Below are 27,121 nucleotides of genomic sequence, written 5' to 3'. Positions count from 1 at the left end.
AAGCACAGCACAGCACCACGGGCTGCTTATATTACACCTCCGTGATGTCCAGGCTGTGCCCGAGGGTTTGGGGTTTGTTCTAAAACAACATCATCTAACAGGAGGTGAATCCAGCATCAGGAAGTCCCTTCAGGAAGTAGTTTAAGTGAGGTTGTTTGAGTGACAGCTGAGCGGCGGTGACAGCCCACTAACGGGACGGCAGCCCGCACAGCACTCAACATGGCAGGTAATAACGGCACTTTTTACTAAATACTCCAACACTTTGACGCTGTGTTGGAACTTATAAAGCTGCATTATGCTCTAAAGAGTGTGTGTATTAAAAAATATCGGGTTTAATTTGAGTGTATTTGTGGTGTAAAGTGCAAAAGGCGAGCCAAGTCATGCGAGAAAGCAGCCTTGTTAGCAAACTTAGCACTAGCCAGCTAGCTCACGAGAAGCTACTCAAAGCTACTCGCTATGTGTGACTTTCTAGGTTACATTTAAACACATAACTACTCAGTACTGGTGGTATATTTACTAAAGCACACATCTCTTCTATAGTTAGACATCACTATGTGCTTTCAAGGGTGTCTATTTATCGAGGTGTTGCCATAGCAAAGGCTCGCGAGTTGACCTAGCTAGCGAGCTAACGTTAGCCGAGGTGCTAAAGTCATTTTATAAGCTGAGCAAATCCTCCGTTGTAGCATACATAACAAAACGGGGAGATGTCGGTCTTTGGACAACGTGTTTCTATGTGAGGGTGTTTGTTAAACCAGTCGTAACTTTATTTACTCAAAACTCTTACAACAACCACGTTTATAGTGTTTTTTTTCGAGATGGGGAGATGTTTTTATATCTGGAGCACATTCCCCTGCATGCTAATGCCAGCTGTAAACACTGCTGCTATTAGACGTCCCAGCAACATGCTGCTCCTTCTGGGACTTCTTCCTCTGACTACACTTACTCTGAGTTATTGTCCTTTTATATATGTATGGCTGGGTGGTATTGAAAACAAATCAGGAAAGAAAGTCTTCTTGTAGTGTTGGCCTATATTATGTGATCACACAAAATATTGTTATGCATTGAAAATAAGCTCTTTAACATGAACACAAACTAGTTGCAACATAACAAATATGTCCTGAATTACTTAACGAGCTAGTTAGTGAAGAGGTTTGAAATTTGACCCAGCAGAACGTCAACTTATATATACAAATAACAACGACACACAATACATGTGTGTTGTTCCTAGTTTCTGAGTGAAAGTCCTGTATGTGATCCAGGAGAAACATCACATTGGACTGCATTATGATGGAATAACAAACTGGATATCTAATTTTCTGCCACATACTTTATTCCAGAAGAATTGCACCTGGTTTGTGTTTTTAATTTAGGCAACAACACAGTTGTCTAAGTGATCCAACAAATGTTTATTTGATTTAAATGAATGTAGATAAGTCAAGACACTCAAAGACCATGTTTAATGTGTCTTTTTTCGAGATGGGTAGTGTTTTTATATGTGGAGCACATTCCCCAGCACATCCTTCTCCTAATGGGACTTCTTCCTCTGACTACACTACTCTGAGTTATTGTCCTTTTATGTATGTATGGCTGGGTGGTATTGAAAACAAATAAGGAAAGAAAGTATTTTTGTAGTGTTGGCCTATATTATGTGATCACACAAAAATATTTTATGCATTGAAAATAACATAAAAAAAGCATAGATGATCCATAGATATACAATAGAAAAGTACCCGCACACTGAAATCAGAGGTTCCTTAAGTTTTTATTAGCAGCGTTTTGACCCAAACCCGGGTCTTCCTCAGACGAATATCCGAAGAAGGAAATTAAAGATGTAAACACAGAAATGACCAGTGATATCATATCATTCAATCACAGTCATTTTGTGCACATGGCGCTTTTAGACACCGGCGATGTCATAGTTTTGGTTTTGTAGAGTAACTAATCAGCGAGACCAAAGTGATTTATTGTCAATCTTACTGTAGGAGACTTTGTCCTGTCTTCGTAATTGTCAGCCTGTAAACATGCCAACACAGTTTCATTTTGTAGGGGGAGTGTTGCATTGAGTGACGGTATGTTGATGACATGTTTGCCACCATGGATTCCCCCTCTAATTGCCTTGTCCTTGCAGGTCTATCTTTATACTTTGAAGATGGCCATGACGATCTGGATGATTGTGAGTACCTTGGTTATTTAATTTTTTTAACAAAACCACATTAAACAATTCCTGGATTTATGGATTCATTTCTTGTATATATGTGGAGCGTTGTTTTCCCCGCCTTCAGCTGAGAGGTATATGGACGTCTCATCTTTCTGGACAACCCCATTCACCCATGTGAAATATAAATCTGTCAATAGTATTTCAGGGTTTTACGCCTTGCTATTATTAGCTGTAATACAGGCCGACAGTCCCTGTTGTCTGCATTAGCGAGGGTGATGAAACAGCGTTTGGATCCAACTGCAAAGCCAGTGTGTGTTATAGTTGGAACATAAAATGGAATAATTAGTTAAACCTGAGGCTTTCTGCTGTATTCGCACATTGGAGGTTCTTCATTCCTGACATTTATCCTGACTCAGTTTCTTCAACATGGCACTGTGACTACTGTGGTGCATCTGTCAGCCCTCATTCAAATGTTTTGCTTTTGTAGGCATCAGCTCTGTAGTTCAGAGATGGTTCCAGTTTGTGTGACTATAAAATGATCTGTTTTTCCATCCCACAGTTGGATTTGATGACTATGGTTCAGAGTGCGACGGCATCCGCATCACAGCTTTCCTCGATGCAGGACAAGACAACCTAACTCCTCTTGGGAGGCTAGAGAAGTATGCCTTCAGTGAGAATGTCTTCAACAGGTAAGTGGAGCCCTGTGGTCAGGCTGTAAACTCTACACAAAAAAAACAGACAAAATGCTAAATATCAGACAGACAATGGGATGTTCATACAGTGTTTGGCGGTTGTGAGGATGCATTGTCAAACTCGATAGTACGATGTAAACACATTGTATTATAGGGCAAAAAAACCTCTTGATTACTCTTCATTAGCATTCTTCACTGTTGGTAGCTTGATTTCAGAGATAAAATGATGCAAAACTTACAGTTGCGGCAACTGAGGTTGGAAGTAAAGGAATCTCAAATCACAAATGAACAGTAACACATCACAAAAAGATTAAAACAGTAAGCCAGGATCATGCTTTAATCCAGCCACTGTTTACTTTCTGACCGTGGCTGTGTCCACACTAATATCAATACATTTGAAATGCATCCTTTTTTCTCTCATCTACATTAAGCCCACTTTATTTTTCGTTGACAACTCATTTATATTTTTCTTTGAGCATAAAGCAGTGTTTACATTTTTTTGGTTTGGTATTTCAATGTGGAAGCCAAGCTTCAGGAAAACTGTTTGACATATAAAACTGTGATTTCAAATTTGTCTGCAGTTGAGTAGACATGTCCTAAAGTTGACACGATTTGTGTTGAGAGCATTACCCCTAGTCGATCTTAGAAACAAGGAAACATCTGCAAGCTAGTGGGACTTGGTATCAAGGAAACATCTGGCCGATGTCACTTCTTGTAGAAAAAGTGATGTGAATATGTATCCAGATATTCAAATGAACTTTTCCTTTTATAAACTCTACCAGGAAACTGTTCAGTGATAACTTCCCCTTTGCACCAAATTAAGTTAATTTCTCGGTCTGTTGTTGTATTTTATGCAGTTTATAACAGGAACAGGAAATTGTATTATTTGCACTGTTAAAAGAAAGTTTGATTGTTAGATCACTCACTTAATGTTCAGGGATTGCAAGGAAATCATTGCTGAAATGTTTTATGGCTCAAATAAGTAATTGTAATTGTATAAATTCTATTGAATAGTGGCTAGATTATATCGTAAACCCCACATTGGAAAGTCATCTTCAGATGTGTTTTAAGTCATCTAGAAGACTGTATACATTCCTGTGTAATTACTCATCACATACCTGCTTTAACTCTGTAGTGCAGGAATGCAAAGACTTAAAGTTGAGCCGTGGGTGGTGTCTGACTGAATATGGAAATAGGTTGACAATAGTAGCCCAAGTTTATTGTAGCTTTAAAGTCATTAATGATGACAAATTTTGATTTCTGTAATTTTAGTGAGATTTATAATGTGTATTTTGATGTGGTATTTTCTGCGTAGTAAACAGTAAAAGCCTGCCAGATGGCCTCAGTGTATTTAAAGTCCTCTGCAAACATTTAACACTGCTCTGTTGTCCCCACTCAGTCGTGTTTAGTTCCTGTCTTAATACTTTTCATGCTCGGCTTTGCAGGGTTCAAGCCCTCCTGTCATTTCCATGTACACGTGTGTGGGTTTGGGTGTGTGCGTGTTACGCACTTGACAGCTCTGTCAGTGTGGTGTGTCACGCTGTGTGCATTCAGCACTCGTAGGTATTGGCAGGCACTCCACTAAGTTGACGCTCCTGTTGCTTTCTAGGCAGATCGTGGCTCGCGGCCTGCTTGATGTGCTTCGAGAGTTCAGTGACAATGAAAATGACTTTATCAGTGTCATGGAGACAGTTGCCAGAATGTCAGAAGATGGAGGTAGATGAATTTTCCTTTTCATAAATTTAGTTGTCTCTAGATAAATCTACACTTTTTGACTGTGGTTTCTTCCTCTTTTTTTTCTATTTATTAAATACAATAAAACTCTTCAATGATTTAGGCTTTACATGGTTGCAAGCACATAACGCTTGTTTCACTGTAATGCACACATTTTCTGTTTGCACATTAAGCTTATACTTTAATGTGTGTACTCAGAGCCCACAGTGCGAGCCGAACTGATGGAGCAGGTCCCCAACATTGCCATGTTCTTGCACGAGAGTCGGCCCAACTTCCCAGCAGCTTTCTCAAGATACTTGGTACCCATTGTAGTCCGATATCTCACTGATCCAAATAACCAGGTAGGTTTCAAATGTACCACTTTAGTAGGTTATTTTGACAATGGAAATAGCATCACTTCTTGTCATTTTCTCTGAGCTCTTTTTCTTAGCTTTAAGGAAATATGAGACGTAGAAACAAATAAGTTCTTTGGTCAGATTCATTCACATAAAGAGTTTTTAACTTCCTGCCATGTTTTCCAGGTGCGGAAGACCAGCCAGGCAGCGTTGCTTGTTCTGTTGGAGCAGGGCCTTATCTCTAAAGCTGATATGGAGACCAAAGTTTGTCCAGTTCTGCTCGACCTCACAGAACCCAGCAGTGACGATGACTACAAAATCGAGGCAGTCGCTGTAAGAAACCCCTTTTATATTTTTTAAGCAAGACATTTTAAAAAAAAAAAAAGGTCTGTGATTTATTATCAGGGAAATGTGCTTGAATGAAATTTAGCTGAAAACCACATGGCACTAGACAAACCGCAGAGACACACAGTGGATTTCTTTTATTGCTTTACTGTGATCAGTCAATGCCTTAATCTGATCCAGTCACCAGTCTAAAATAAAAAAATAACGGCCTCTGTTTTGATGAAACATGATGGATGCAAGCAGAGATTGCTTATGCGTTATATAAACTGTAATTCGTCATGCGTTATTGAACTGTCAAAGTTTTAAAAAAGTAATTTGTTGAACAAATTCATTGAAACATTGAATTTGCAATGCCTAATTGTAAATGTAATGCAAAGGCTCATAGTTGAATGTGATTATTATTTCTATTCAGTTGTATTTTGTTATAAAGTGTTACCCAATTCAAACAAAGTTTTCTCAAATCTGGTTCAGCCTCATTAAACACACGTAACCTGCTTCTCAAACACACACACACACACACACACGCTTCCTCTTTCCTTCTCTACTCTTAATATTGTTTCCTTCAGTGGAAAATATTTTGGCTTTCCGAAAAGCTTTCAGTTCAAGTCTTCAGCTAGTTTTCGTTCATCGGTGCAGAATAGCTGTGTAATTGAGGCACAACCTGAGTTGTGATGGCACTAATTGCTCTCCATACACCTCCTCTTACAGATCATGTGTAAAGTTGTCACCATGCTGAGCAAAGACACTGTGGAGCATCTACTGCTGCCACGCTTCTGTGACCTGTGCAGTGATGCCAGACTCTTTCAAGTCCGCAAGGTAACGACCTCCAAATCATTTTCACCTCCTCCTCAAAGGTCAAGCTACTTTTAATGGTCTTAGATCACTAATGATTATAACCTACAAGACACAGCTGAGCAAACAGTTTTTTGAGCTTGAGTTTAATTGTGTCAGGATAAATTCAATAACACTGTGAGTCAGCCTTAATTCTGTGTTGCGCATCACCTTTGCCTACACTGCGCTGTTGTTTTCTGTGAGGAATGTTAATTCTCTGGCATAACTCGTGCCAGTTGGGGAAGGATATTTAGCAGCTGCAAAGGTGGTCAAACATTGTGAATGTTGTATATTTTTTTTCTGTCATAGTGTAATCCTCCTTTTCTCTGATGCTAAACTTTGAAGTTCATGACTTTTTTTTGCTGCTTTAGCTCAAAATAATCACGTGTTGCCCAGTGCTGCAGTCTCAATAAAACATACAACACCTTCTTTGATACAATGAGCCATCAGAAATATAGTACATCTGAAAACCGACAATAGGAATTAGGGTTGGGCGATATGTTACAATTTTGACAGCTGTGAGTGGAACTTCTCTTTTTTTATGGAAATTAAACTCACTAAGTCATGTAAATACTGCACAGGACGAAGATGCAAACCCCTCCCAAGACAATCACACAAAAACAAATGCACATGGCTCATGTTGCTAGGGGACCGTAGCACACAGCAGTGACAATAATTGAAAAATCCCACAGAAAATACTTAGTGCGTTTACATGGGCATAAGTTTCCCAGTTACGAGGTTGATCATATTCAGGATGTGATGTTTACATGAGCATAGAGAAATAAGATATTCCTTTATTAGTTCCACAGTGGGGAAATTTGCAAATTGGGTTATTAGTATCCCGGTATGCATAATAATAAATACTAGTAACGCTGCATTCACACCAAATCAGGTGTTGCGGCAAAATAACCAGTCCTCCCAGGACAAGTGAGTAGTGGATGAAGATACGCAGCCTCTTTCATTACTGAAAGACAAAGCTCAGTTTCTTCGTTGCTCCAGACATGAGACGCTTTCGCTGCTGCCATTGTTTGTTTTACGTAACTTTGCCTCCCGCCTGCGCAGATAGTCGGCGGCCCTCAATTACCGGGTTAAGATGTATATATGCAACAGTAACCAGGTTTCTTTCAGAGTACTCCAGCTAGCATATTCAGGTTTCTCATAAACGGGATAAGAGCTTATCTGGGTTTCTGAAATCGTTATATGGTGTTTACATGCTCAAACACATAAACGGGATACTCATGTCCATGTAAACTCACTACAGTAGCTTGGGGAGATTTGTTTAAAGTCTATGTAATGATAATGTTATTAGAATTATTAATATTCCTATTAGTGTTATTGGCCTCCTTTTGAGACTAAATGTAAATCTGTAACCTCTTGTCGAGTTTATTTGTTGTTGATGGTTTAAAATGAACATTATTTATTTATTTTGCACTTAAACGTTGCCCTGTTGTTCATTATTATGTTTGTATCGTGTCTTACAGGTCTGTGCAGCCAATTTCGGAGAGTTTTGTTCTATTGTGGGACAAGAGGCCACAGAAAAACTACTGGTGAGAAGCTCCAAGACTTCCCTTTTATTATGATTGAAAACTCCACAACTCCGTTTACATCTTTATCATGCAACACAAAACTTTAACATTACTGTCCTTCAAGAATGTCAGTAGTTTCTTTGTACCCCTGCTGTTGATAAATCCCTTCACAGTTCAAACATTCACTGTTGCTTTCGGGTTTTACTGACTTGGTTTTGTTTTTAGATGCCCAAGTTCTTCGATCTGTGCTCAGACAGTCTGTGGGGCATCAGGAAAGCCTGTGCTGAGTGCTTCATGATGGTCTCCAATTCTACCTCTCCAGAGGTGCGACGTGCAAAATTGTCACCCCTGTTCATCAGCCTCATTAGTGACCAGTCTCGCTGGGTAAGACACACACACACACAACAAAAATTGTATTACAGAAAATTACAAGCACATTTATGTATACCTTCCTCTGTATGATGATGAAAATGGAGCAGTTGTCCTCACCACTATATGCATCTTCTAGTTCTTGATTTTGACCTACGTGTTTTATCTTCATTTAGATTATAATTCTTTGTTTTCTTTTTCGTAATGTTCAGTAAAATGTTAAAATAAGAAAAAATCTGAAAATCTAAAAAGTCATACACGAAAAGAAAAAAATTGGGAGCCTAAATGATTATCACTGGGGCTTGAAGTTTGTCAGTGTTTTAGTCTCAAAGGGGTCGCAGACTGAAGCCCAATCTGTACTTTCCACATCCATGTGGGTCCACATGACATGGAAAATGACACATGTAGATTTTGGCATCTGCACGTGTCCTTGAGAGTCCTCGTGGAGCCCATTTATGACCACATAGACAGTTTGCACCGATCAACATGTGTAATCTTGTCTGTGTGTGCAGACGGTCAGTGTACTATAAACAGAACTGCATGCTATTCCACTGTCCATGTATGTGAACTATTTTGGACCATATCCAACCCATAAAAATGGTGTCTCATGCAAATAATCCTTTTCATGAATGAGTTGAGATCATAAGCAAATGAAGACGATTGGATTTAGAGTTCTGAAAAATCTCTGTTGTCATGATAAAACTGAGATTCCTCTCTGCTCCACTTTTAGGTGCGACAGGCTGCCTTTCAGTCTCTGGGGCGTTTCATCTCCACCTTTGCCAATCCCTGCAGCACAGGCCTTCACTTCAGAGAGGACGGCGCCCTACTAGAGTTCCCCAGGTGTACATTGGACAGGTAAGACCACCTGACCTTCATCACCACTGAATCTTCAATGAATGATGTATCTTAGTAGCTTAAACTTTGGCAGACATTTTATTGTTATTTCATTTAATTATCAATTGTGAATCAGTTATAAATGCTCAGGCATTACTATAACAATATATGCTGTGGCACTACATGAAGTGTAGTGCCACAATCTGAGTTTGTCTTTTGTGTTGCATCATTGGTCCAATGACTCATAATTGTCTTGGTGTTAACATGTCAGACCAGTTTTTATTCATTTTTGTTCAGAGGCTAATTTGCTGAAACGAAAATGAAAGGATTAGAAGTCCTTTCTTTACCTTTTTATACTTTATAGAAACAATTTTCTCTTAAATGCTTCAATTTACACTTTGAGTATGTTTGACCAACTTTGAACCAGGGTTTAAGGTTTGTTTCTGTTGAAAACTCAACAATGGTGAGCTCAGATGCAGGTGGAATAATGTAACTATTGGCTTTGGGTTGTGAAGCTAGTGCTTAACATTTACAAAGAAACTAATGACAAGATATAGTACAGTATATCCTCTCCTATTATTCTTATTCGGATTTACCTGAGTATTTCTTTACATTTTGTTACTCTTATTTCAGCGACTGTTCCCTAAACTCTCTGAACTGCTCCGACATTAGCGGCTGCCACACAGGAAGAACCATCGCTCACACGCCTCCCAACCAGGATGGCCGCGCCACACCATCCCCAGAGCACCAGTCGACAGCTTACGGCGAGGAAATGCACAACTTTGATGACAACCACACTTCTGTTCCCAGAGAGATGCGTGGCGGCTTCACCCGCATGGTCTCAAATAGCAATGCCAGCCCTACGACTACAAACAACGCTAAGAACACAAAAGACATGGAGCAGACAGACGAGAACTTTAATTCTTTCAACTATTGGAGATCTCCTTTACCAGACATCAGCGGTGAACTAGAGATGCTAAATAGTCCAGAATCAGAGGAAGTGACAGAGCAGGAGGAAAATAAAGAGGATGTGGAGGAAGAGGAACGTGATCGTCCTGATTCCAAGTCCAGCCCTGGCAAAGCTACCAGTGACCAGATCCAGAAGGTCTTGGACTGTTTGCAACCGCACATGGATGACCCTGATGTACAAGGTGGGTATACAGAGCCATAATACGTATGATTAGCTGTAAACGTTTGGCAATGTAATGGCATGTAGACTGAGTTGTGCATGTGTATTTACCTCCAGCTCAAGTCCAGGTGTTGTCCGCGGCTCTGAAGGCAGCCCAGCTCGACAGCCCGGAAGACGACTGCCCCGCAGACGACGGCCTGACTGAACCCGAGCCAGAAGAGCAGCCTGAGGAGGACAACAGCAGCCCCTCTGTGGAGAGCAAATCTGTGGAGGTTCAGTCTGAGAGTGAAGAGAGTCCCGAAGAGGAGGAGCAAACAATGGAAACTCCTCCAGCCTCCGAGACGAGCCCTGTCCAGGAACAAGGAGACGAAGAGACGCAGACGGAGCCCCTGGAGGACCAGGAAGAGTCTCCTCCTGACTCACCAATTCTAGTATGAGACTATTCAGCTCTTTGCAGCATGTTAAGTCAGCTGTTGTATAGCTGAACAGATATACTCAGTAACCACATATACTGGACTTAAGCTGGATTTATACTTGATGCAAGGGGTTAATGAGAGTTCTGCAAACCTGTGTAGGTTTTGATTTATACTGTTGCTCAGCATCAGATTTCTCTCGTTGAAGGCACAACCTAGACTGATTTATCGTATGTGATCAGGCCCTATTGTGCTTTAAAGACCCTGAAAACTTGGTTTCAAATCTCTTAAGTAATTCTATATATTCATGACAATGAGAGTTCAAGTTTGAAAAAGAAACATTGTCAGTAATTATTTAAGAGTTTAACAATAAAAACTCAGCTAATCTGTTTTATCAGGACTGTGCAGATGTGCAGAAGAGTAATGAGAGATTTTAGCTTCTTGTGCTTGTTCCTTAATGTATGTGTGTGCGTGTGTGTGTGTGTATTTGTATTTTCCTCAGGAGTCTGAACTAATTGAGAGTGTGGAGGAGGAGGAGGAGGGAAAGGAAGACTCTGCTCACAGCCCAGTGTTTGATGATAAACCCAAGATCCAGGTCAGTCAGCACTTCTATCATACATCCCGTAAATAATAATCAGAACCTCACAGTTGATTGGCATAGACGTGAATTATTAAATACCTTCTCCCGGTGCATCTCGTTCGATCATCAAACTCTTTAATCTCTCGCCCCGTCTCCAGAATGTCATCCCCCAGCAGCTGTTGGATCAGTACCTCTCTATGACGGACCCGGCCCGCGCCCAGACGGTGGATACAGAGATAGCCAAACACTGTGCCTTCAGCCTGCCGGGGGTAGCACTCACTCTGGGACGTCAGAACTGGCACTGCCTCAAGGACACATATGAAACCCTTGCTACTGATGTGCAGGTAGGCAGAGAACTGGGGGAAATTATGAGTGTAATGTGGGGTTAGATTTGGTGTTTGATTCCAAAATGAGTGATTAACCACATAAGCATATATAAGCACTCTTAAAGGGATGGTTCAGATATTTTGAAGTGTGGTTGTATGAGATACTTATCCATAGTCAGTGTATTACCTACAGTAGATGACGGTCGGTACACCCCTAGTTTGGAGAAGCGGGCAGGAGTACCAGCGCAGAATCAAAGCAATGTACTGCTATGGACAGGGCCGGCAGCAAAATGTATTTTATACACCGCTTTTACTATATTTACAATGATTGGATGTCCTCAGGAGACTTTTGTGTTTTCTTTTTGTTTGTGGCATTCGTACATGATTTTGCTCTCTATAAGTTTACCCTGATTGGTGTGGTTGAGTGTTTCTGGACATATGATGCTGGTCTTGTGAAGAACTCAATCTCTTATTTGACTATACTGGGTGCATTTAGTGAGGAAGTGAAGCTCTGTCTCAATGGCTTGTAGATCAAAGTGAGAACCGCAAAGTTTCTTCTGCGTCTGGCTGTTTCGATGGCCAGTCTGTGGTCACTGAGTCAGTGTTTCCTTTATTATATCAACTATAGTGCTGACATACAGGATAGATCATTCTAGTTTTAGTAATGTCCTTGGGTAATAGAGCACTTGTGTAAATTCATTGCTTGAGGATGTGTGCAAGAAAGGGAACTGTACGAGGGGAAACATTACTTCACTTCACAGCGGCAGAGACGGCGTGACACCATTCAATCACACTGTTGCTCATTACTTCATCACAGCACTGAATGCCACTGTTGGCATGACAACATTGCGCTGAACAGTGGATTCAGACCAGACACTGGAGGGGTTCAGACTGTTTCCCAGTAACATTATTTAGTTTAAAATTGTTCTGTACTATCAGTAAATATAAATAAACCAATAAGTGGTTGTTTTCCTATTTAAAAAAACTACCTAAAATGTTTTTTTACCAAGACACTTGCTTGTTCATTGCTGGTGCTATAATCCTTTTGTGTGTTTCTTTTCCCTCTACCTCCCCACCCCTCAGTGGAAGGTGCGGCGTACGCTGGCTTTCTCCATTCACGAGCTGGCAGTCATCCTGGGAGACCAGCTGACAGCAGCTGATCTGGTGCCCATCTTCAACGGTTTCCTCAAAGACCTGGACGAGGTCCGCATTGGCGTGCTCAAACACCTCTACGACTTCCTCAAGGTGAGATTATAGATTTATATGCTGCTGCTGCAAGTAAGATGAGTAAGTTTGGTCTTGTTTCATACCGTTTGAGCATTACAGCACAGGAGGCTTGTAAGTTTTAGTTTGGACAACTACATTTCAGCAATAACGATTTATGTTAAAGATGACAAAAATGATTCAGTTGAATTCACAGCACTGCTAAGATTTGAGTGTTCTGTTTTGCAGCAGTTTTGGTTTCCAGTTAAAAAAAGAAAACCACAGTTGGACAGTTTTGCTTTACAGGTCGTACTAGATAACAAAATTGGTTCGTGTGCTTCTTCTTGTTGCAGCTGCTGCACGCAGACAAGAGGAGAGAGTATCTGTACCAGCTGCAGGAGTTCATGGTGACGGACAACAGTCGCAACTGGAGATTCAGATATGAGCTGGCAGAGTGCGTCTTCTTTTCCTCTCCCAATTGGGAAATAATTACATTAGATTTTATTTCTCTAGTGAATTTACTGTCGGTCTCACGGTTCATTTCCTAATTTTGATCTGTAATACAATATTCAAAATTGCAGTTCATATAATGTTGATTGTTTGTATTTACTATATTGCACTTCTATTAATAGGAAAGTGTGCATGTTTGCCTGACTGACGCGTGTTCTCTCCTTCTCTCTCGCTGTCCCCCTCCAGGCAATTGATCTTGATCATAGAGTTGTACAGCCACTACGACGTGTATGACTACCTCAGACAGATAGCACTCACACTCTGCTCTGACAAAGTCTCAGAGGTCAGGTGGATCTCGTACAAACTGGTAAGTGAACAATATTGAATTTGTTTTTTGTGACAGACTTTGTGACAACTTGTGACATAGTTGGGTCACAAAGGGGGAAGTCAGTCTCACTGATGGATGATGTTCAGTACGTGTTTAAGTATGTGATGAAGTAATGCCCTGACAGGTGGCTCTATTTGATCATATTACGTTGGCTACAATGACACTGGAGTGTCTTTCACTTTCAATTCGTAGCGTCTATCATCCCACTATGTATTGATAACACGGCGCTGATACGCGAAAATGAACTAAAGTTTTTTTTTTTTTTCTATAAAAAAAAAATCAAAACAACGGTGGGGGTGGTGGGCAAGTAATGTAATCAGTGTATGCACAAACACCACGTCACACCGACTACCGCTGCAAGCCGGCTGCTAAGTTCTTATTTGTAAAGGAATAGTTTGTCATTTTGGGAAATCCTCCTCCTCTTTTTTTCCAAGAAAAACTCACTGATTAACACCTTATATGACAAGACTCCAGGATTTCACTTCTCCCCTCAAAGTAACTTTAGAGGCGGATTTTGTTACCTTTGGACGGAGCCAGGCTAGCTGTTTCCCCGTTTCCAGTCTTAATGCTAAGCTAAGCTAACTGGCTGCTGGCTGTAGCTTCATAGTGTGCGGAACAGATATGAGAGTAGTATTGGTCATATCATCTAACTCTCAGCAAGAAAGCAAATAAGCATGTTTCCCAAAATGTTAACTATTCCATTTAACGCAAATGTCAGTTGGAGATTGTCAGGCTATGCAGCAGTCATTATAGCTACTGTAGACAGCATCTCGTCTTTTCATCATATTTTTTGCTCATATTCTGTTATTCTTTTATTGGTCCAATGTCTGCCTCTGAATTGAATTTGCAACTGCAATTTTAAATCCTATTTTTTAAGTGTGTCATAATCTCTTGTGTCCTCAGGTTGTAGAGATCCTCCAGAAGCTGTATGCATGTGGGGCCGATGATCTGGGCCTGAACTTTATCAACGAGCTCACCGTCAGGTTCTGCCACTGTCCCAAATGGGTGGGGCGGCAGGCCTTTGCCTTCATCTGCCAGGTCTGTTACTCTTATCTCACATTACTTAGCCGAAACGGTGGAACAGCAGCTCCTGCGTTGTCTGTCTACCTGTTTTTCAACTCTATAAACAGCTGTGTACCTATTTGATTGCTTGTCTGATGTTTGTCTGCTACAAACATGAAGCTACAGTAATGAAATGGCAAGTTTAAATGTTAATCCCATTTATTGTTCTTGTAACATTTTTAATGCCATTTCCTTTTGAATTTCTCACCAAAAACATACTCTTAATGGTTCTGGATCTAAAATTGTCACAAGTAAAGGCAAAATATGTCGTTTTTTGTGATGCTTCGTAAAAAATGTTGCTAAACGGACGAAGCATTGACTGTATTTGTATGTTCATGTTAGTGACGTTCTTATCCATCATCAGGTTATCTAACTCCAGCTATGTATTGTGTAATACGACAGTGGGAAACTATTGGTTCATGAGTCTGTTTGTCAACGTCTCTTTCTGATTATTTCTTTTGATCTATTGTATCTGTCTGCTCTCGTGACGGAGGTTCATCCTCACCGAATGCCTCTCGACTTCCTTCTTCCTGTGTGTGGCTACCTGCCTGTGCGACTTTGTGTTTTTAATGTTTCCTTGTATTGTCTGTAGGCCATAGTAGAGGAGGATTGCATGCCCATGGAGCAGTTTGGCCAGCACCTCTTGCCCAGCCTGCTCAGCCTCTCCTCAGACCCGGTGGCCAATGTCCGCGTACTGGTGGCCAAGGCTCTACGACAGAGTGTCATGGAGAAAGGTGAAGTGCAAATAAACTAAATGATGTTGTCTTTTAGGGATAAAGCTGACTAAATTCAAATCAGTTGAAAAGACCAAAAGTGACAAAGTGTTAGCAAGTGTCTACATTCCCAACTTCCCATCAATTGGTTCTTATCGAAGACGTACATTTTTAAAAACAGGTCACAAATTTATTGTTTTTTTGTTTTTTTTTTAAGTCTTAGGTAATTTATTTTTTTAGCAAACGTTAAGCCAGCACACTGACACACTGACAGCTGTTGTTGCCTGTTGGGCTTTAATTGGTTTAGTTATGATTTGAGCATATCTCTGCTAAATGCAGTACCTGTGAGGGTATCTGGACAATATTTGTCATTGTTTTGTGTTGTTAATTAATTTCCCATATTTCCCTACTCCCATGTTGATAAGAGTATTAAATACTTGACAAATTCCTATTTTGAACAGTTGAAAAAATGTGCGATTGATTTGCGATTAACTATGGACAATCATGCAATTAATCGCAATTAAATATTTTAATCAATTGACAGCCCAAGAAAAATATACAATATTGCCTCTAACACATGCTCTGCCTCTTCTCTCTAATACACACACCACATAGCATTTCGCTGGTAAGTTTTTACTTGAACTAAGAGAGTCTCGTGTTTTGTGTACAGCTTACTTCAAGGAGCCCGGCTGTGCCTACTCTGACGAGCTGGAAGAGACCGTGATGGCTCTGCAGTCCGACAAGGACCGGGACGTCCGCTTCTTTGCCAGCCTGGACCCCAACAAAGGCTTGATGGACACGGCTCCCTTGATTTAGCCCTCAGCTCCTGTATCCCATTACAGCCCCACCTGCCTGTCTACCTACCTGTCTGTCTGACTGACGCACAGTCGGCGTAACCCGCAACACCAGCACCTGACCAGATCCCCAACCACTCGCCTGCTGGGCAGACCTGCACCAACGACCACTTGGGAATCATGTCAGATGATCAGATTACCATATAAAAGTATGAGCATGCTCAAACAACAACAATCCAGGTCTCTGGTTGGGCACTACATAGCGCACAATGCATTCACAACACAAAATGCATACTTCTCAGAGTTTTCAGAAAATGAGCAGGACTCAGAGGTCAGCTGCACCACTTTGTGGGAGCCGCCGTATAACTTTTCCCTCACCCCTCCTCCACACTAACATCGACTCAATCCTTTCCCCGATCACAGACTTGTAAAACTACGACGGGCTCTTTCTCTCCAAAGCTAATTGTAAGCTTGATATAAAAATTGATGAATTGAATTTTTTTTTTTTTTTTCTTAATGCTTCTTTTTGTGGATTTCTTAACGAACAAGCGGGCGAAGCCTGCCTGACTCTGACGTGTGCACTAACTCAGGGGGACTCATCTGAACCTAAACAGCATTATTAGCTTACATGTTAAGCAGCAGCTCCTGGATCCCTGGTGAAAAAAAAACAAACTCCAGCTGCCTGAGCAACAGACCAGCCAAACCAAGTAGCTCTGCTGGTGTCTCTCGCCTCATTTCCTCTTAAATGCCTCTGTTGTCTCAGAAGTCCTTTGTCTTCTGAGATGTCCTCTGGGTTATCGTCTGTTTCCCTTCTTCCCTTCTCTTCTTCACTATCTCTGCATTTCTCCACCTGGTCTTCACGGGCCACTGAAACCACTACTACTGCACAGAAGGAACAGTGATTCTGCCACTCAGCGTAACTCATGATTAAAATCATATCTTGACGTTTTCGAAAGAACTGCTTAATGAACTGTTGATTGCCCCCACCCACCCCTTCCCTCCCCCCTCGTGTCTGTTTACCAAAAATGTGACACAACGCGTCTCCCGAACGACAGGAGACAAAATGAAATACCTCTGTTTGGACACGACTGGCCAGTGTGGCGTACATGTAGAGGGATCCGCGGTTCAGATAGGCTCTGAATGTCCTCAATGGGTGATTCTTTGGTGTTGACTAAAAACATCTTAACAAGGGCTCATGACGAAGTGACACAGGGTGACGTAAATCTCAGAAAGAAGAGGAAGAAAGCAAGCACACTGTTGGATTATGCATGTTTCCCCCCTCATCCTCCCCCCCCTCTTGTGTATAGTCTATTCCAATTCCTTAAGGTTGACCTCCTGATATTGAATTATGTGACCATGGTAGCTTTCAGTGGATCTGACTGACCAGTTGTACAGTAGGATATAGGAATGGCTGTGACGATACTGAAAGACAACTCATCATTATTTCCCAGTCTCGGTGGAATGATTTTAAGTATGAGGTCGCTCAAACGTTTTGCAACTCTTTTGTACAGCTTAAACCTGTGGAAAACGGTTTGTGTTTATGGAACCAAGGCCAGTTTAGTCGGGTTTTTACCCATCGAGATGTGTGTGAATATTGGGAGCAGTCACCAAGTCACTTTTTGTAGTCTCTCGAGCTCGTTTGTTCTCTCCTGTTGTAAATGGTAACCCTTTTTTTTTTTTTTTTTTTTTTTGAACATAGACATAACTTGAGAACCTGATTGTGGTGTGTGCTGTGCATCTCAAGTCTTTCTTCCTTCGAAAGGAGAGCTCACTGCGGTAATGGCGGTGTCTACTCATCTCGTCTGTCTGCGATTTGTGTCCATCTCATTTTTTATGTAGTAGAACAGTTAATATATACATTTTATGAAAATTATTTTTCTTTTCAATTATGCACCACTGTTCAAAGATTTTATATCCTAACTTTACAAAATTTACAACCTTTGTAATATTCAATGGTTTCTTTTAAAAAGACATTTTATGTAATGTTATTTTTAGTATTCTGTAATTAAAATGATGAAAATTAATGTGATGTGCTTTAGTTTTGCATTATTGACCACTGTTGTCAGCTCTGACACAGAAGAAAGTAGCCGCTTGATAATGGAAAACTCTGTTTGATCATTTAATCTGCACGGTAATGATTGTATACATAAAGTAAACTGTTGTATAGATAGGTTATCTCTTTTTAAATATTTTATTTAATACACAGTGTTGAGGCAGATTATTTAAAGAAAATAATGACAAAAAAAAACAACCCAAACTATGTACTTTAAGGTTTTAGCCACAAACTATCATTTAAATGTGCTACAGCCCTCAGTTGTCTTTTCCTCTAGAACTGCATCAATTAGTCAAATTGGTAATACATTTTGATAATCAATTAAATGTATGAGGATTTCTCTGTTTTATATCATTTGTAAACTGAATAGCTTTGTGTTTTGGACTGTTGGTTGGACGAAACAAGATATTTGAAAATGACACCTCAATCTCTAGGAAACAGACATTTTAAAGACAAAACGATTAATTAAGAAACGTATCTACAGATCAATCAAAAATGAAAATAATAGTAAGTTGCAGCTTTAATTGTCAAAATAGATAAATCAGTCTACAAATGTCAGGAAATATATGAAAAATGTCGATCAGCAGTTGCCAGAGCTCCAAGTGACATCTTCAATTTGCTTGTTTTGTCCAACCAAGAAAACAAAACCCAAAGATGGTTAACTAAACACAAATCTTCACATTTGAAAAGTTGGAACCAGCTAATGCTTGGCATTTTTGCTTGAAAGGTGATTTAAACAATACACTGTCATAATCATTGCAGATTAATGTTGATCAACTTTACTGTTCTCCCATTCCCCACATTGTTTTCTTCCTGATCATGTTTCCTGCAGCTCCTGTGCATCAGCAAGATGAAAACTCTCCACATCGTCCCTCAGTCTCATCTCCTTTTGAAGAGCAACAGCTTTCGGTCCCATGTAGTGCTGCCGAAGCTCTGGATGAGCTCCATGCCACAGTGTCTCTCCAGGTGCTCCCTGGCATGTTCTGCTATGTCCCCACGGATCTTCAGGGTCTTAAAGTGGTCAAAGTCTGAGCGTCCCAGCTTCCTCAGCCGCCGGGCCGCAGAGCGGTAGCATTTCCAGGGCTGTGCCTCCAGCAGGAGGTGCTGACTGAGGGAGGCCAGGCGAGAGAGCAGCTGCAGCAGACCGGCGTCTCCGTGGTTTAGGTGGACCCACATGGTGACAGCCAGGCACAGACAGAGGTGGAAGTGGGAGCAGCCGCACTGGTTGAGGTACTCCTGTAGCTGGTGGGTGTCTTTAGTGATGTCCAGCGCGATGAAGGAGATGTTGGCCGGGAGAGGGTTGTTCTGCTGAGCCCTCTGAATAAGAATCTCATCCAAGTCAAAACCCAGAAGATGAACTTTCCTCTTATCTGACTCCTCTTGGCGTAAACGCTCCTGAACCAGATGCTTGTAAAAGGCTACACTCAGTTCCTGCCATTCACAAGGGGAGAGAACAAAGAGGACAACTTTTACTACACAAAAAATGATGGTTATGCAGACAGATATTATCTTCATTTCAAATTCTATAAATTCATTAAAGATTTGTCTCGAACATGCCATATACTGTATGTCATGCTGGACCATATGCATCACAGGCTGATGTGTGAAAAAGACATAAAATGTGTACAGTGTTGGAAGAAGTACTCAAATCTTTTATCTTTTACTTTAAGTAGCAATACCACAGTGTATAAATACTCCCTGCATTCAAAATCTTACATAAGTAAAATACATGAGTATTCGCATCAAAATATACATAAAGTACCAAAAGTAAACTAAAGCAGAATGGCCTATTTCAAAATAATAATTATATCACTGGATTATAATTAGTGATGTGTAAGCATCACACGCTTAATCCATAATAATACAATTATATTTTATCTGTTGATTATATTTGGTATTAATAATCCGAATTTCCAAAGTAACAAGTAATGTTAACTAAAGCTGTCTAACAAATGTAGTGGAGTAAAAAGGTCGTGTCTAGAAGGTAGCCCACAAAAACTCTCGCGAGACTCGCTGCCCATCGAGGTCAATGCCTAAATTCTACAATCTCGCGAGAAACGCAACTAGTGGGTTACCTTCTAGACACGACCGAGTAAAAAGTAAATTTCCCCTCTGAAATGTACTGGAGCAGAAGTATAGATTAGCATCAAATGGAAATAATTAAATAAAGTATAAGTACCTCAAAATTGTATTTAAGTAATACTAATAATAATAAGTACCTATACTAATAATAATAACCATATTATAGTATGTCAAAAAAAGTATTTATATTATATATTATAGTATGTCAAAAAGAGTATTTTTCTAATAATAATAATAATAATAATAATAAGTACCTCAAAATTGTATTTAAGTACAATGCTTGAGTAAATGCAAGTTATTCAACCACTTAATGTGTATGCAAAAGACAGAGTTTTGATTATGAAAGCTCTTTCGAAATATGTGAAAAATTCCCATTTAAGTGTGAGTTAAATAGAGATTATAACATCTTTAACATCTGTATTGTGCTGGAGTCACATACCCCTGAGTTACAGCCCACGTCCAGGATGAGTGTGGTCTGCTGGTGGTCTCTGTGATCTAGGTCGTGCAGTAATGAGTCTGGGATGAGGCTCAGACGGTTCTCCGGAGGGTTGAAACTGTAATAGTTGATGAAGTTGCCATAAGGAGCCGCTCCTGGATCATTTAGTTCATTAACATCAACGCTGCTTATCGAGCATGTTGCCATTGTAATGTCTGTGTGCGCTTGCAAAATACGTCCGGGTGGAAAACAAGAGCTGCAGTCAAACAGGGACTACTATACTAGTCTGTGGTGGTTTCACCAAACCAACAACAAACCCTCTTTGTAAGAAGAGAGAGCTACTTTATGATATTTTTATGACATACTATATATTATGACATTTTTAAGACTTTTTTTTGTCTACTATGACTATTTTATGTTTTTTTTACATACTATTCTATGACTTTTTAACTTCTTTCAACATACTATACAATTACTTTTCTTGGCATACTATACTATGACTTTTTTATTAAATTATTCGACATACTTTATTATGACTTTTTCGAAATTATGACTTTTTTTCAACATACTAAACTATGATGTTTTATTGACATACTTCACTATTACACATTTTTTTCAACATACTATACTATGACTTTTTATGACTATTTTCGACATACTATACTATGTATTTTATCCACATACACTGTGTCACAGTGTATGTGGATAAAATACATACTACTAGTCATTGTTTATGTCGAAAAAAGTCATAGTAGGCTATAGTATGTCGACATCTTTTTTTAACGTTGAAATATAATATATATATATATGTATACACATGTATATATGTATATATATATATATTATATATATTATAATTGTATATATTATAATTATAATATATATACTATATATATTATAATTGTATATATTATAATTATAATATATATATATATATATTATAATTATAATATATACAATTATAATATATATATATATATATACATATATACATATATACATATATATACATATATATACATATATATATATATTATATTTCAACGTTAAAAAAAAATATCGACATACTATATATATATATATATATTATAATTATAATATATACAATTATAATATATATATATATATATATATATAAATATATATATATATATATAATTATAATATATATATATATATATATATATATATATATATATATATATAATTATAATATATATATATATATATATATATATATATATATATATATATATATATATATATATATATATATATATATATATTAACTGTATGTGCTCCGGGTCAGTAGGGGGCGCTCTCAGTTTTGTTACAAGAAGAGAAAAGTCCCCTCTGTGTTTCCGTACCTTACACAGCGAAGGTTAGTTAATACATCCATGTTAGTTATCTTCCTGCTAACTCCTCCTGTCGACGTGCTGACATTGGGGACATAATAGATAACCTGTTCGTGTTATCGCTTCTTAATATAAAAGGTAAGATCAGATTTAAGTTCTTGCTCTGAGAGGAGACGAGACAAAGACGTGAGTTTGTATAGAAGTCGATACAACAGTGTGTTTACTAGTGTGATTACTAGTGTGTTTACTAGTGTGATCACTAGTGTGTTTACTAGTGTGATTACTAGTGTGTTTACTAGTGTGATTACTAGTGTGTTTACTAGTGTGATTACTAGTGTGATTACTAGTGTGTTTACTAGTGTGATTACTAGTGTGATTACTAGTGTGTTTACTAGTGTGTTTACTAGTGTGATTACTAGTGTGATCACTAGTATGTTTACTAGTGTGTTTACTAGTGTGATTACTAGTGTGATTACTAGTGTGATCACTAGTGTGTTTACTAGTGTGTTTACTAGTGTGATTACTAGTGTGATCACTAGTATGTTTACTAGTGTGATTACTAGTGTGATCACTAGTGTGATCACTAGTGTGATTACTAGTGTGTTTACTAGTGTGATTACTAGTGTGATTACTAGTGTGTTTACTAGTGTGATTACTAGTGTGATTACTAGTGTGATTACTAGTGTGATTACTAGTGTGTTTACTAGTGTGTCTACTAGTGTGATCACTAGTGTGTTTACTAGTGTGTTTACTAGTGTGTTTACTAGTGTGATTACTAGTGTGATCACTAGTGTGTTTACTAGTGTGATTACTAGTGTGTTTACTAGTGTGATTACTAGTGTGATCACTAGTGTGTTTACTAGTGTGATTACTAGTGTGATTACTAGTGTGATCACTAGTGTGATCACTAGTGTGATTACTAGTGTGATTACTAGTGTGTTTACTAGTGTGATTACTAGTGTGATTACTAGTGTGATCACTAGTGTGTTTACTAGTGTGCACACACAGCTGACTGCTGGCTATCTGTGGTCCTCATCAGTGAGTCAATGTGCAGGGAAATTAAAGTGTGCAGCTTTGATGCTCAAACATGTCAGTGTTAACATCTTATCTTTATTTGCATGTATATGATGAGTACTGTGCTGCAGTGGTGGGACAAGTATTCAGGTTTTCTACCATGATGCATAAAAAGCACTCAGTTACAAGTTAAAGTACAACACTCACATTCACCTGAATAAAAGTACATGATCAATCATCAGCTAAATGTACTTTCAGAGCTGTTACACAGATTACTGTAGATTAGATTACAGACCACTACTTTATATATTGTGAGTAAGCCATATTTATAATGATATATCATGGTTTCTAAGCTTATTATGTGTTCTGTATGTAAAATATTAATCTGTGAATCTACTATATAAGACAATTTTTTCTAATATAGTGTAGTAGAAGTATCTTTTGAACATTACACAAATGGACTAGGGCTGAGTGATGTGTATAAAATCCTCTACCATGGTATACATAATGTTATATTTATGTATCAAGATATAGTAAAATCTTCTGGAAAATCAAGTGAGAAACTTTTATTTCTTTTTTTTTTGTCTAATTCTGGAAATTAACCAAAATTAAACACCTTTGCACTCCAATCACATCAGGGTTCCTACGCAGTGTGGAAAAAAGAACAGAGGGGATGGAAAACATTTCTGTTTCCAGACTATTGCCCCTATTCTGTTTTCTAAAATATACAATTCAGAATTTCTAAGAATAAATTGATCATACAAGCAGCAGATTGAATCATGGCGTTTGGAGCAGCCAGTGCAACCAAAATATTTATCATTGTTGTAGGTCTATGGTACGACGGAGTATTAGGGCCAAATTGAGGAAAATTAAATAAATCTGAAATTTTGAGAATAAAGTCATAATATTACGAGAATAAATTCACAAGTTTATGCGAAAAAATTTCGTAATATGATAATAAAGTCATAAGTTTAAGAGAAAAAAGTCGTAATATTATGAGAATAAAGTCAATATTATAAAGTAGTAATTTTACGTGTTATTTTCTTTTTTCTCGTAAAGTTATGTCTTTGTTCTCGTAATATTACGACTTTTTTTTCTCGTAAAGTTAGGACTTTTTTCTCGTAATAAAACGTCTTTTTTCTCGTAATATTATGACTTTATTCTGGAAATCTCAGATGTGTTTTCCCTCAATGTGGCCCTAATACTCCATAGTACATTTGCACTTTGGCCCTCACTGCATTAGACTTATATACTTCGACTATAAACTGTGTTACCTTCATCACAATGCTCAAATGTTTGGGAACAGGGAAGACACCGGCACCCGGTCGGAGACTATAACGTTTCTCTCTGCGGAGCCCCGTCACTTCACAAGACACGGAAAACCTCTGTTGGTCTGGAGGAGCTGCAGCAGTTATTTCTGCACAAACGTCCACTGTACATTCACTATATATTCTCAGAGCTAAACTAACGCCCGGGCCACACAGCGCGCTTCAGGCTCGCCTGACGGCAGCGTCACGTCGTGGCCACGTCATGCCCACCTAGGGTGTTCACACTAGACCCGAGTTACCCACGTCTCGGGAGCGTCTCAGCTACCTGTCAGCTGTGTTTTTGCTGTTGCTGACAGCCCTTTCTTTCTACATAGAGTTTGCCTTTTAATGGCCATTTAACTTCATCATAAATGTGATTTATATTTATTTAAGACAAAAAAGTGTAATTTGTAAATATTATTAAAAACAAGCAAATAAATTCATACATAAATATTAATATATAGCCCATATAAATCCCTCTTTTCTGTCAGTGAAGAGGGATTTATATATATATATATAAATCCCTCTTCATTGACAGTGAAGAGGGATTTCTATGGGCTATATATATATATATATATATATATAAATAAATCCCTCTTCACTGACAGTGAAGAGGGATTTCTATGGGCTATATATATATATATATATATATATATAAATAAATCCCTCTTCACTGACAGTGAAGAGGGATTTCTATGGGCTATATATATATATATATACATATATATATATATATATATATATATAAATCCCTCTTCATTGACAGTGAAGAGGGATTTCTGTGGGCTATATATTAATACAAAAAAATAAATAAATACATTAGTAGTAAGAGAGAGCCTACAGCAATCCCTCTTCACTGTGACTGGCACAGTTTTAAACAACATTTCCAGGGGGTTTCGGGTTCCTGTTCTACAGCATTCCAGGTTGCGGCTTTTATCGAAAACGACTTAATTTACATCTGGGGCGGGACAGCAATTTACATTATAAATGCTGATGTTCTGACATCTCAGGCAACTTGGAGCTTTTCACCACCTTGTTGCTGAACTGCGCCTTGATGGAGAAAAACACCTGAAGTATTTCAGAATGATAAATATAAGTAAAGTGGGTTTTTTTTATTATTATAAAACAAAGCAAAATAAACAGTTTCGTTATTTGTTAACCTTTAGAAAACGAAAATTATTATTAAATATCTTTAAAAAAATTAAATAACAACTCTAAAAGAAAGAACAATAAAGTTACCTGGTGTTTGTTGAGAGAGAGTGAGAGAGAGAGAGAGAGAGAGAGAGAGAGAGAGAGAGAGAGAGAGCATCGGAAAAATACTGCCCATCACCTGATGTTCTTATAACCTATTAACCCAGTCTATTATATTTATAGCATATGTAGGGTTTCTGCTATGACTACTACAGTGTTTACAAAATTAAAAGCCTGTACTATATTAACTTGATGGAAACCTGCAAGCAGACAACTGCTTTATTTAGAGTATTTCAGAATAAAAGCATTGTGTTAATGAATGAATGATTCTGTGCACTAAAAACGCTAGAGGCCTTTTATTTTGAAATCTAGATAGGAAGTGTAAAATATTGATGGTCAGTGACATATTCTACAGATGTCTAGACATGGAAACTGTAGTAATCTTGCTGGTATGATGTTCATATACTGTCAATAGATCACCTTCACTGTCTGTTGCTGCTGGGAGACGCAGCCGAGAGGTAAGCGGCTCGCGTGTAAAATAGGCGAGCCTTCTATTCTATAAAATAGACGCGCGTCTGACGCGCGTCTGACGCGCGTCTCATGCGGGCAGTGTGTCCACTCTAACCTGTTAACATGGACGCCGAAATGAAAAACAACACGCGACGTTGCCGTCACGCGAGCATGAAGCGCGCTGTGTGCTCCAGGCTTTAACTCTTCTGCAGTGTGAAGTGTGCGCGCATGCACGTGAGGTGAAGCGAGCAGAGTACAGCAGAGAATCCAGCCCTGTAGACCAAAGCTACGGTCTCCCCGCGTCCTCCGACCGCGGTCAACACTGTTTTGCAAGACGGGCTTCACTAGATACAACTTTGCGGTTTTGGTGCTTCCAAGTCTGAACAGCGTAGCCACACGCGAGCGCGCATATGCCAGCGCACATGGGACACCGACCCGGATTGATTTATAAGTGTAAGAAGTTACAAACAGTCCCTTTTTAAATATGGTCTGAAAAATCTATAGAAAACACTGGAAATTTGAGTCTGGAAAAGTATGGAATTTTGAAATGGTAAATGTGTAGGAACCCCGATTGATGCAAACATAATATAAATATCTAATTTGGCCATAAAACAATCCTGCACAGTGATTTGCAGCATACCACAGTATAAATAGTGTGGCAAAATCTAGTAATAGTAGTATCTCTACTATAGTACTTCTTGAGTAAACATAATTGGTGACTTTCCACCACTGCTGTAAACTATTTTGCTGATGAACATGCTCTTACTTTCTGTTCCCGATCCCTTTAGGATCCTCATCATGGTGTCTGGAAAGCGCCTGGCTGACTTCGGCTATCGGACGTTTACCACCTCGATGATGCTGCTGACGGGCTACGGCGGCTACCTGTGTGTGATGCGAGGATACCGCTACATGGAGAAGCAAAAACAGCTGAAACTGGCAGCAGAAAACCAGGACCCCGAAGTCATGAAAGACTGATGTGAGATGGACTGTTGTTGTTTTTGCACAGATGTGGACATTTCCCATTCCTCCTTTGTTTTTGGTCCGTCGCTAAAATCATGAAGAGGTTAATTCTTCTCAGGACATTTAAGTGATCTCCTTTGCGAGGGTGTTGTGCCCTCACTAGGAAAATGTTTATAAAAACTTCACCAAGCAAATTGAATAAGAGCATATTATTTGCATCAACGGCCTGTGTAAAATCCATGTTGTGAGTGTTTCTGGAGTGAAGATGGCTGTAAATGTTTGTCTTATATTAAATGCCTTTAAACACACAAAGCAATGTAGTTTTTTATAA

At 39.0% G+C, this 27,121-nt stretch overlaps 3 protein-coding genes across 5 annotated transcripts; 2 read left to right on the top strand and 1 right to left on the bottom strand.

Moving 5' to 3' along the window:
• Window positions 1-27: 27 nt before the first annotated feature.
• On the top strand, window positions 28-17,906 carry ppp4r1l (protein phosphatase 4, regulatory subunit 1-like). Of its 3 annotated transcripts, none has more exons than XM_037785036.1 (20): window positions 28-226; window positions 2,129-2,173; window positions 2,718-2,847; window positions 4,460-4,566; window positions 4,783-4,925; window positions 5,106-5,252; window positions 5,973-6,080; window positions 7,577-7,642; window positions 7,847-8,005; window positions 8,721-8,845; window positions 9,497-9,975; window positions 10,071-10,384; window positions 10,869-10,961; window positions 11,105-11,290; window positions 12,356-12,517; window positions 12,829-12,929; window positions 13,172-13,292; window positions 14,217-14,351; window positions 14,968-15,109; window positions 15,759-17,906. In XM_037785036.1, the coding sequence occupies exons 1-20, from the start codon at window positions 220-222 to the stop codon at window positions 15,902-15,904; spliced, it is 2,916 nt and encodes a 971-aa protein (XP_037640964.1). In that variant the 5' UTR covers window positions 28-219; the 3' UTR covers window positions 15,905-17,906. The 3 variants fall into 3 exon arrangements, with proteins under 3 accessions (XP_037640964.1, XP_037640954.1, XP_037640948.1); XM_037785026.1 differs by having other exon boundaries at window positions 9,458-9,975; window positions 15,759-15,904; XM_037785020.1 differs by lacking the exon at window positions 28-226 and having other exon boundaries at window positions 2,083-2,173; window positions 9,458-9,975.
• A 736-nt stretch (window positions 17,907-18,642) lies between these two features.
• LOC119497300 (pre-miRNA 5'-monophosphate methyltransferase) lies at window positions 18,643-20,732 on the bottom strand. The gene is made up of 2 exons (XM_037785326.1): window positions 20,457-20,732; window positions 18,643-19,366 (listed from the first exon to the last, which is right to left on the bottom strand). Exons 1-2 carry the CDS (start codon window positions 20,658-20,660, stop codon window positions 18,815-18,817), a joined length of 756 nt encoding a protein of 251 aa, XP_037641254.1. The 5' UTR covers window positions 20,661-20,732; the 3' UTR covers window positions 18,643-18,814.
• A 1,059-nt stretch (window positions 20,733-21,791) lies between these two features.
• Window positions 21,792-27,102, top strand: LOC119497391 (cytochrome c oxidase assembly protein COX14 homolog). Its single transcript, XM_037785502.1, has 2 exons — window positions 21,792-21,946; window positions 26,619-27,102. Exon 2 carries the CDS (start codon window positions 26,629-26,631, stop codon window positions 26,803-26,805), a length of 177 nt encoding a protein of 58 aa, XP_037641430.1. The 5' UTR covers window positions 21,792-21,946; window positions 26,619-26,628; the 3' UTR covers window positions 26,806-27,102.
• Window positions 27,103-27,121: the final 19 nt, after the last annotated feature.

This window comes from Sebastes umbrosus, chromosome 1 (assembly GCF_015220745.1).
Source record: "Sebastes umbrosus isolate fSebUmb1 chromosome 1, fSebUmb1.pri, whole genome shotgun sequence".
In the NCBI taxonomy this organism is placed as follows: Eukaryota; Metazoa; Chordata; class Actinopteri; order Perciformes; family Sebastidae; genus Sebastes; species Sebastes umbrosus.
Note: the sequence above shows the minus strand (reverse complement) of the source record. Positions and strands in the feature narration are given on the sequence as shown.

Coding starts and splice junctions, on each gene's coding strand:
- ppp4r1l (XM_037785020.1), top strand. CDS start 2,083: ATGTTTGCCACCATGGATTCCCCCTCTAATTGCCTTGTCCTTGCAGGT. Junction 7,643..7,846: donor AGGCCACAGAAAAACTACTG/GTGAGAAGCTCC, acceptor TTTTGTTTTTAG/ATGCCCAAGTTCTTCGATCT. Junction 8,006..8,720: donor TTAGTGACCAGTCTCGCTGG/GTAAGACACACA, acceptor CTCCACTTTTAG/GTGCGACAGGCTGCCTTTCA.
- LOC119497391 (XM_037785502.1), top strand. CDS start 26,629: ATGGTGTCTGGAAAGCGCCTGGCTGACTTCGGCTATCGGACGTTTACC.
- LOC119497300 (XM_037785326.1), bottom strand. CDS start 20,660: ATGGCAACATGCTCGATAAGCAGCGTTGATGTTAATGAACTAAATGAT. Junction 19,367..20,456: donor ACGTGGGCTGTAACTCAGGG/GTATGTGACTCC, acceptor TGTGAATGGCAG/GAACTGAGTGTAGCCTTTTA.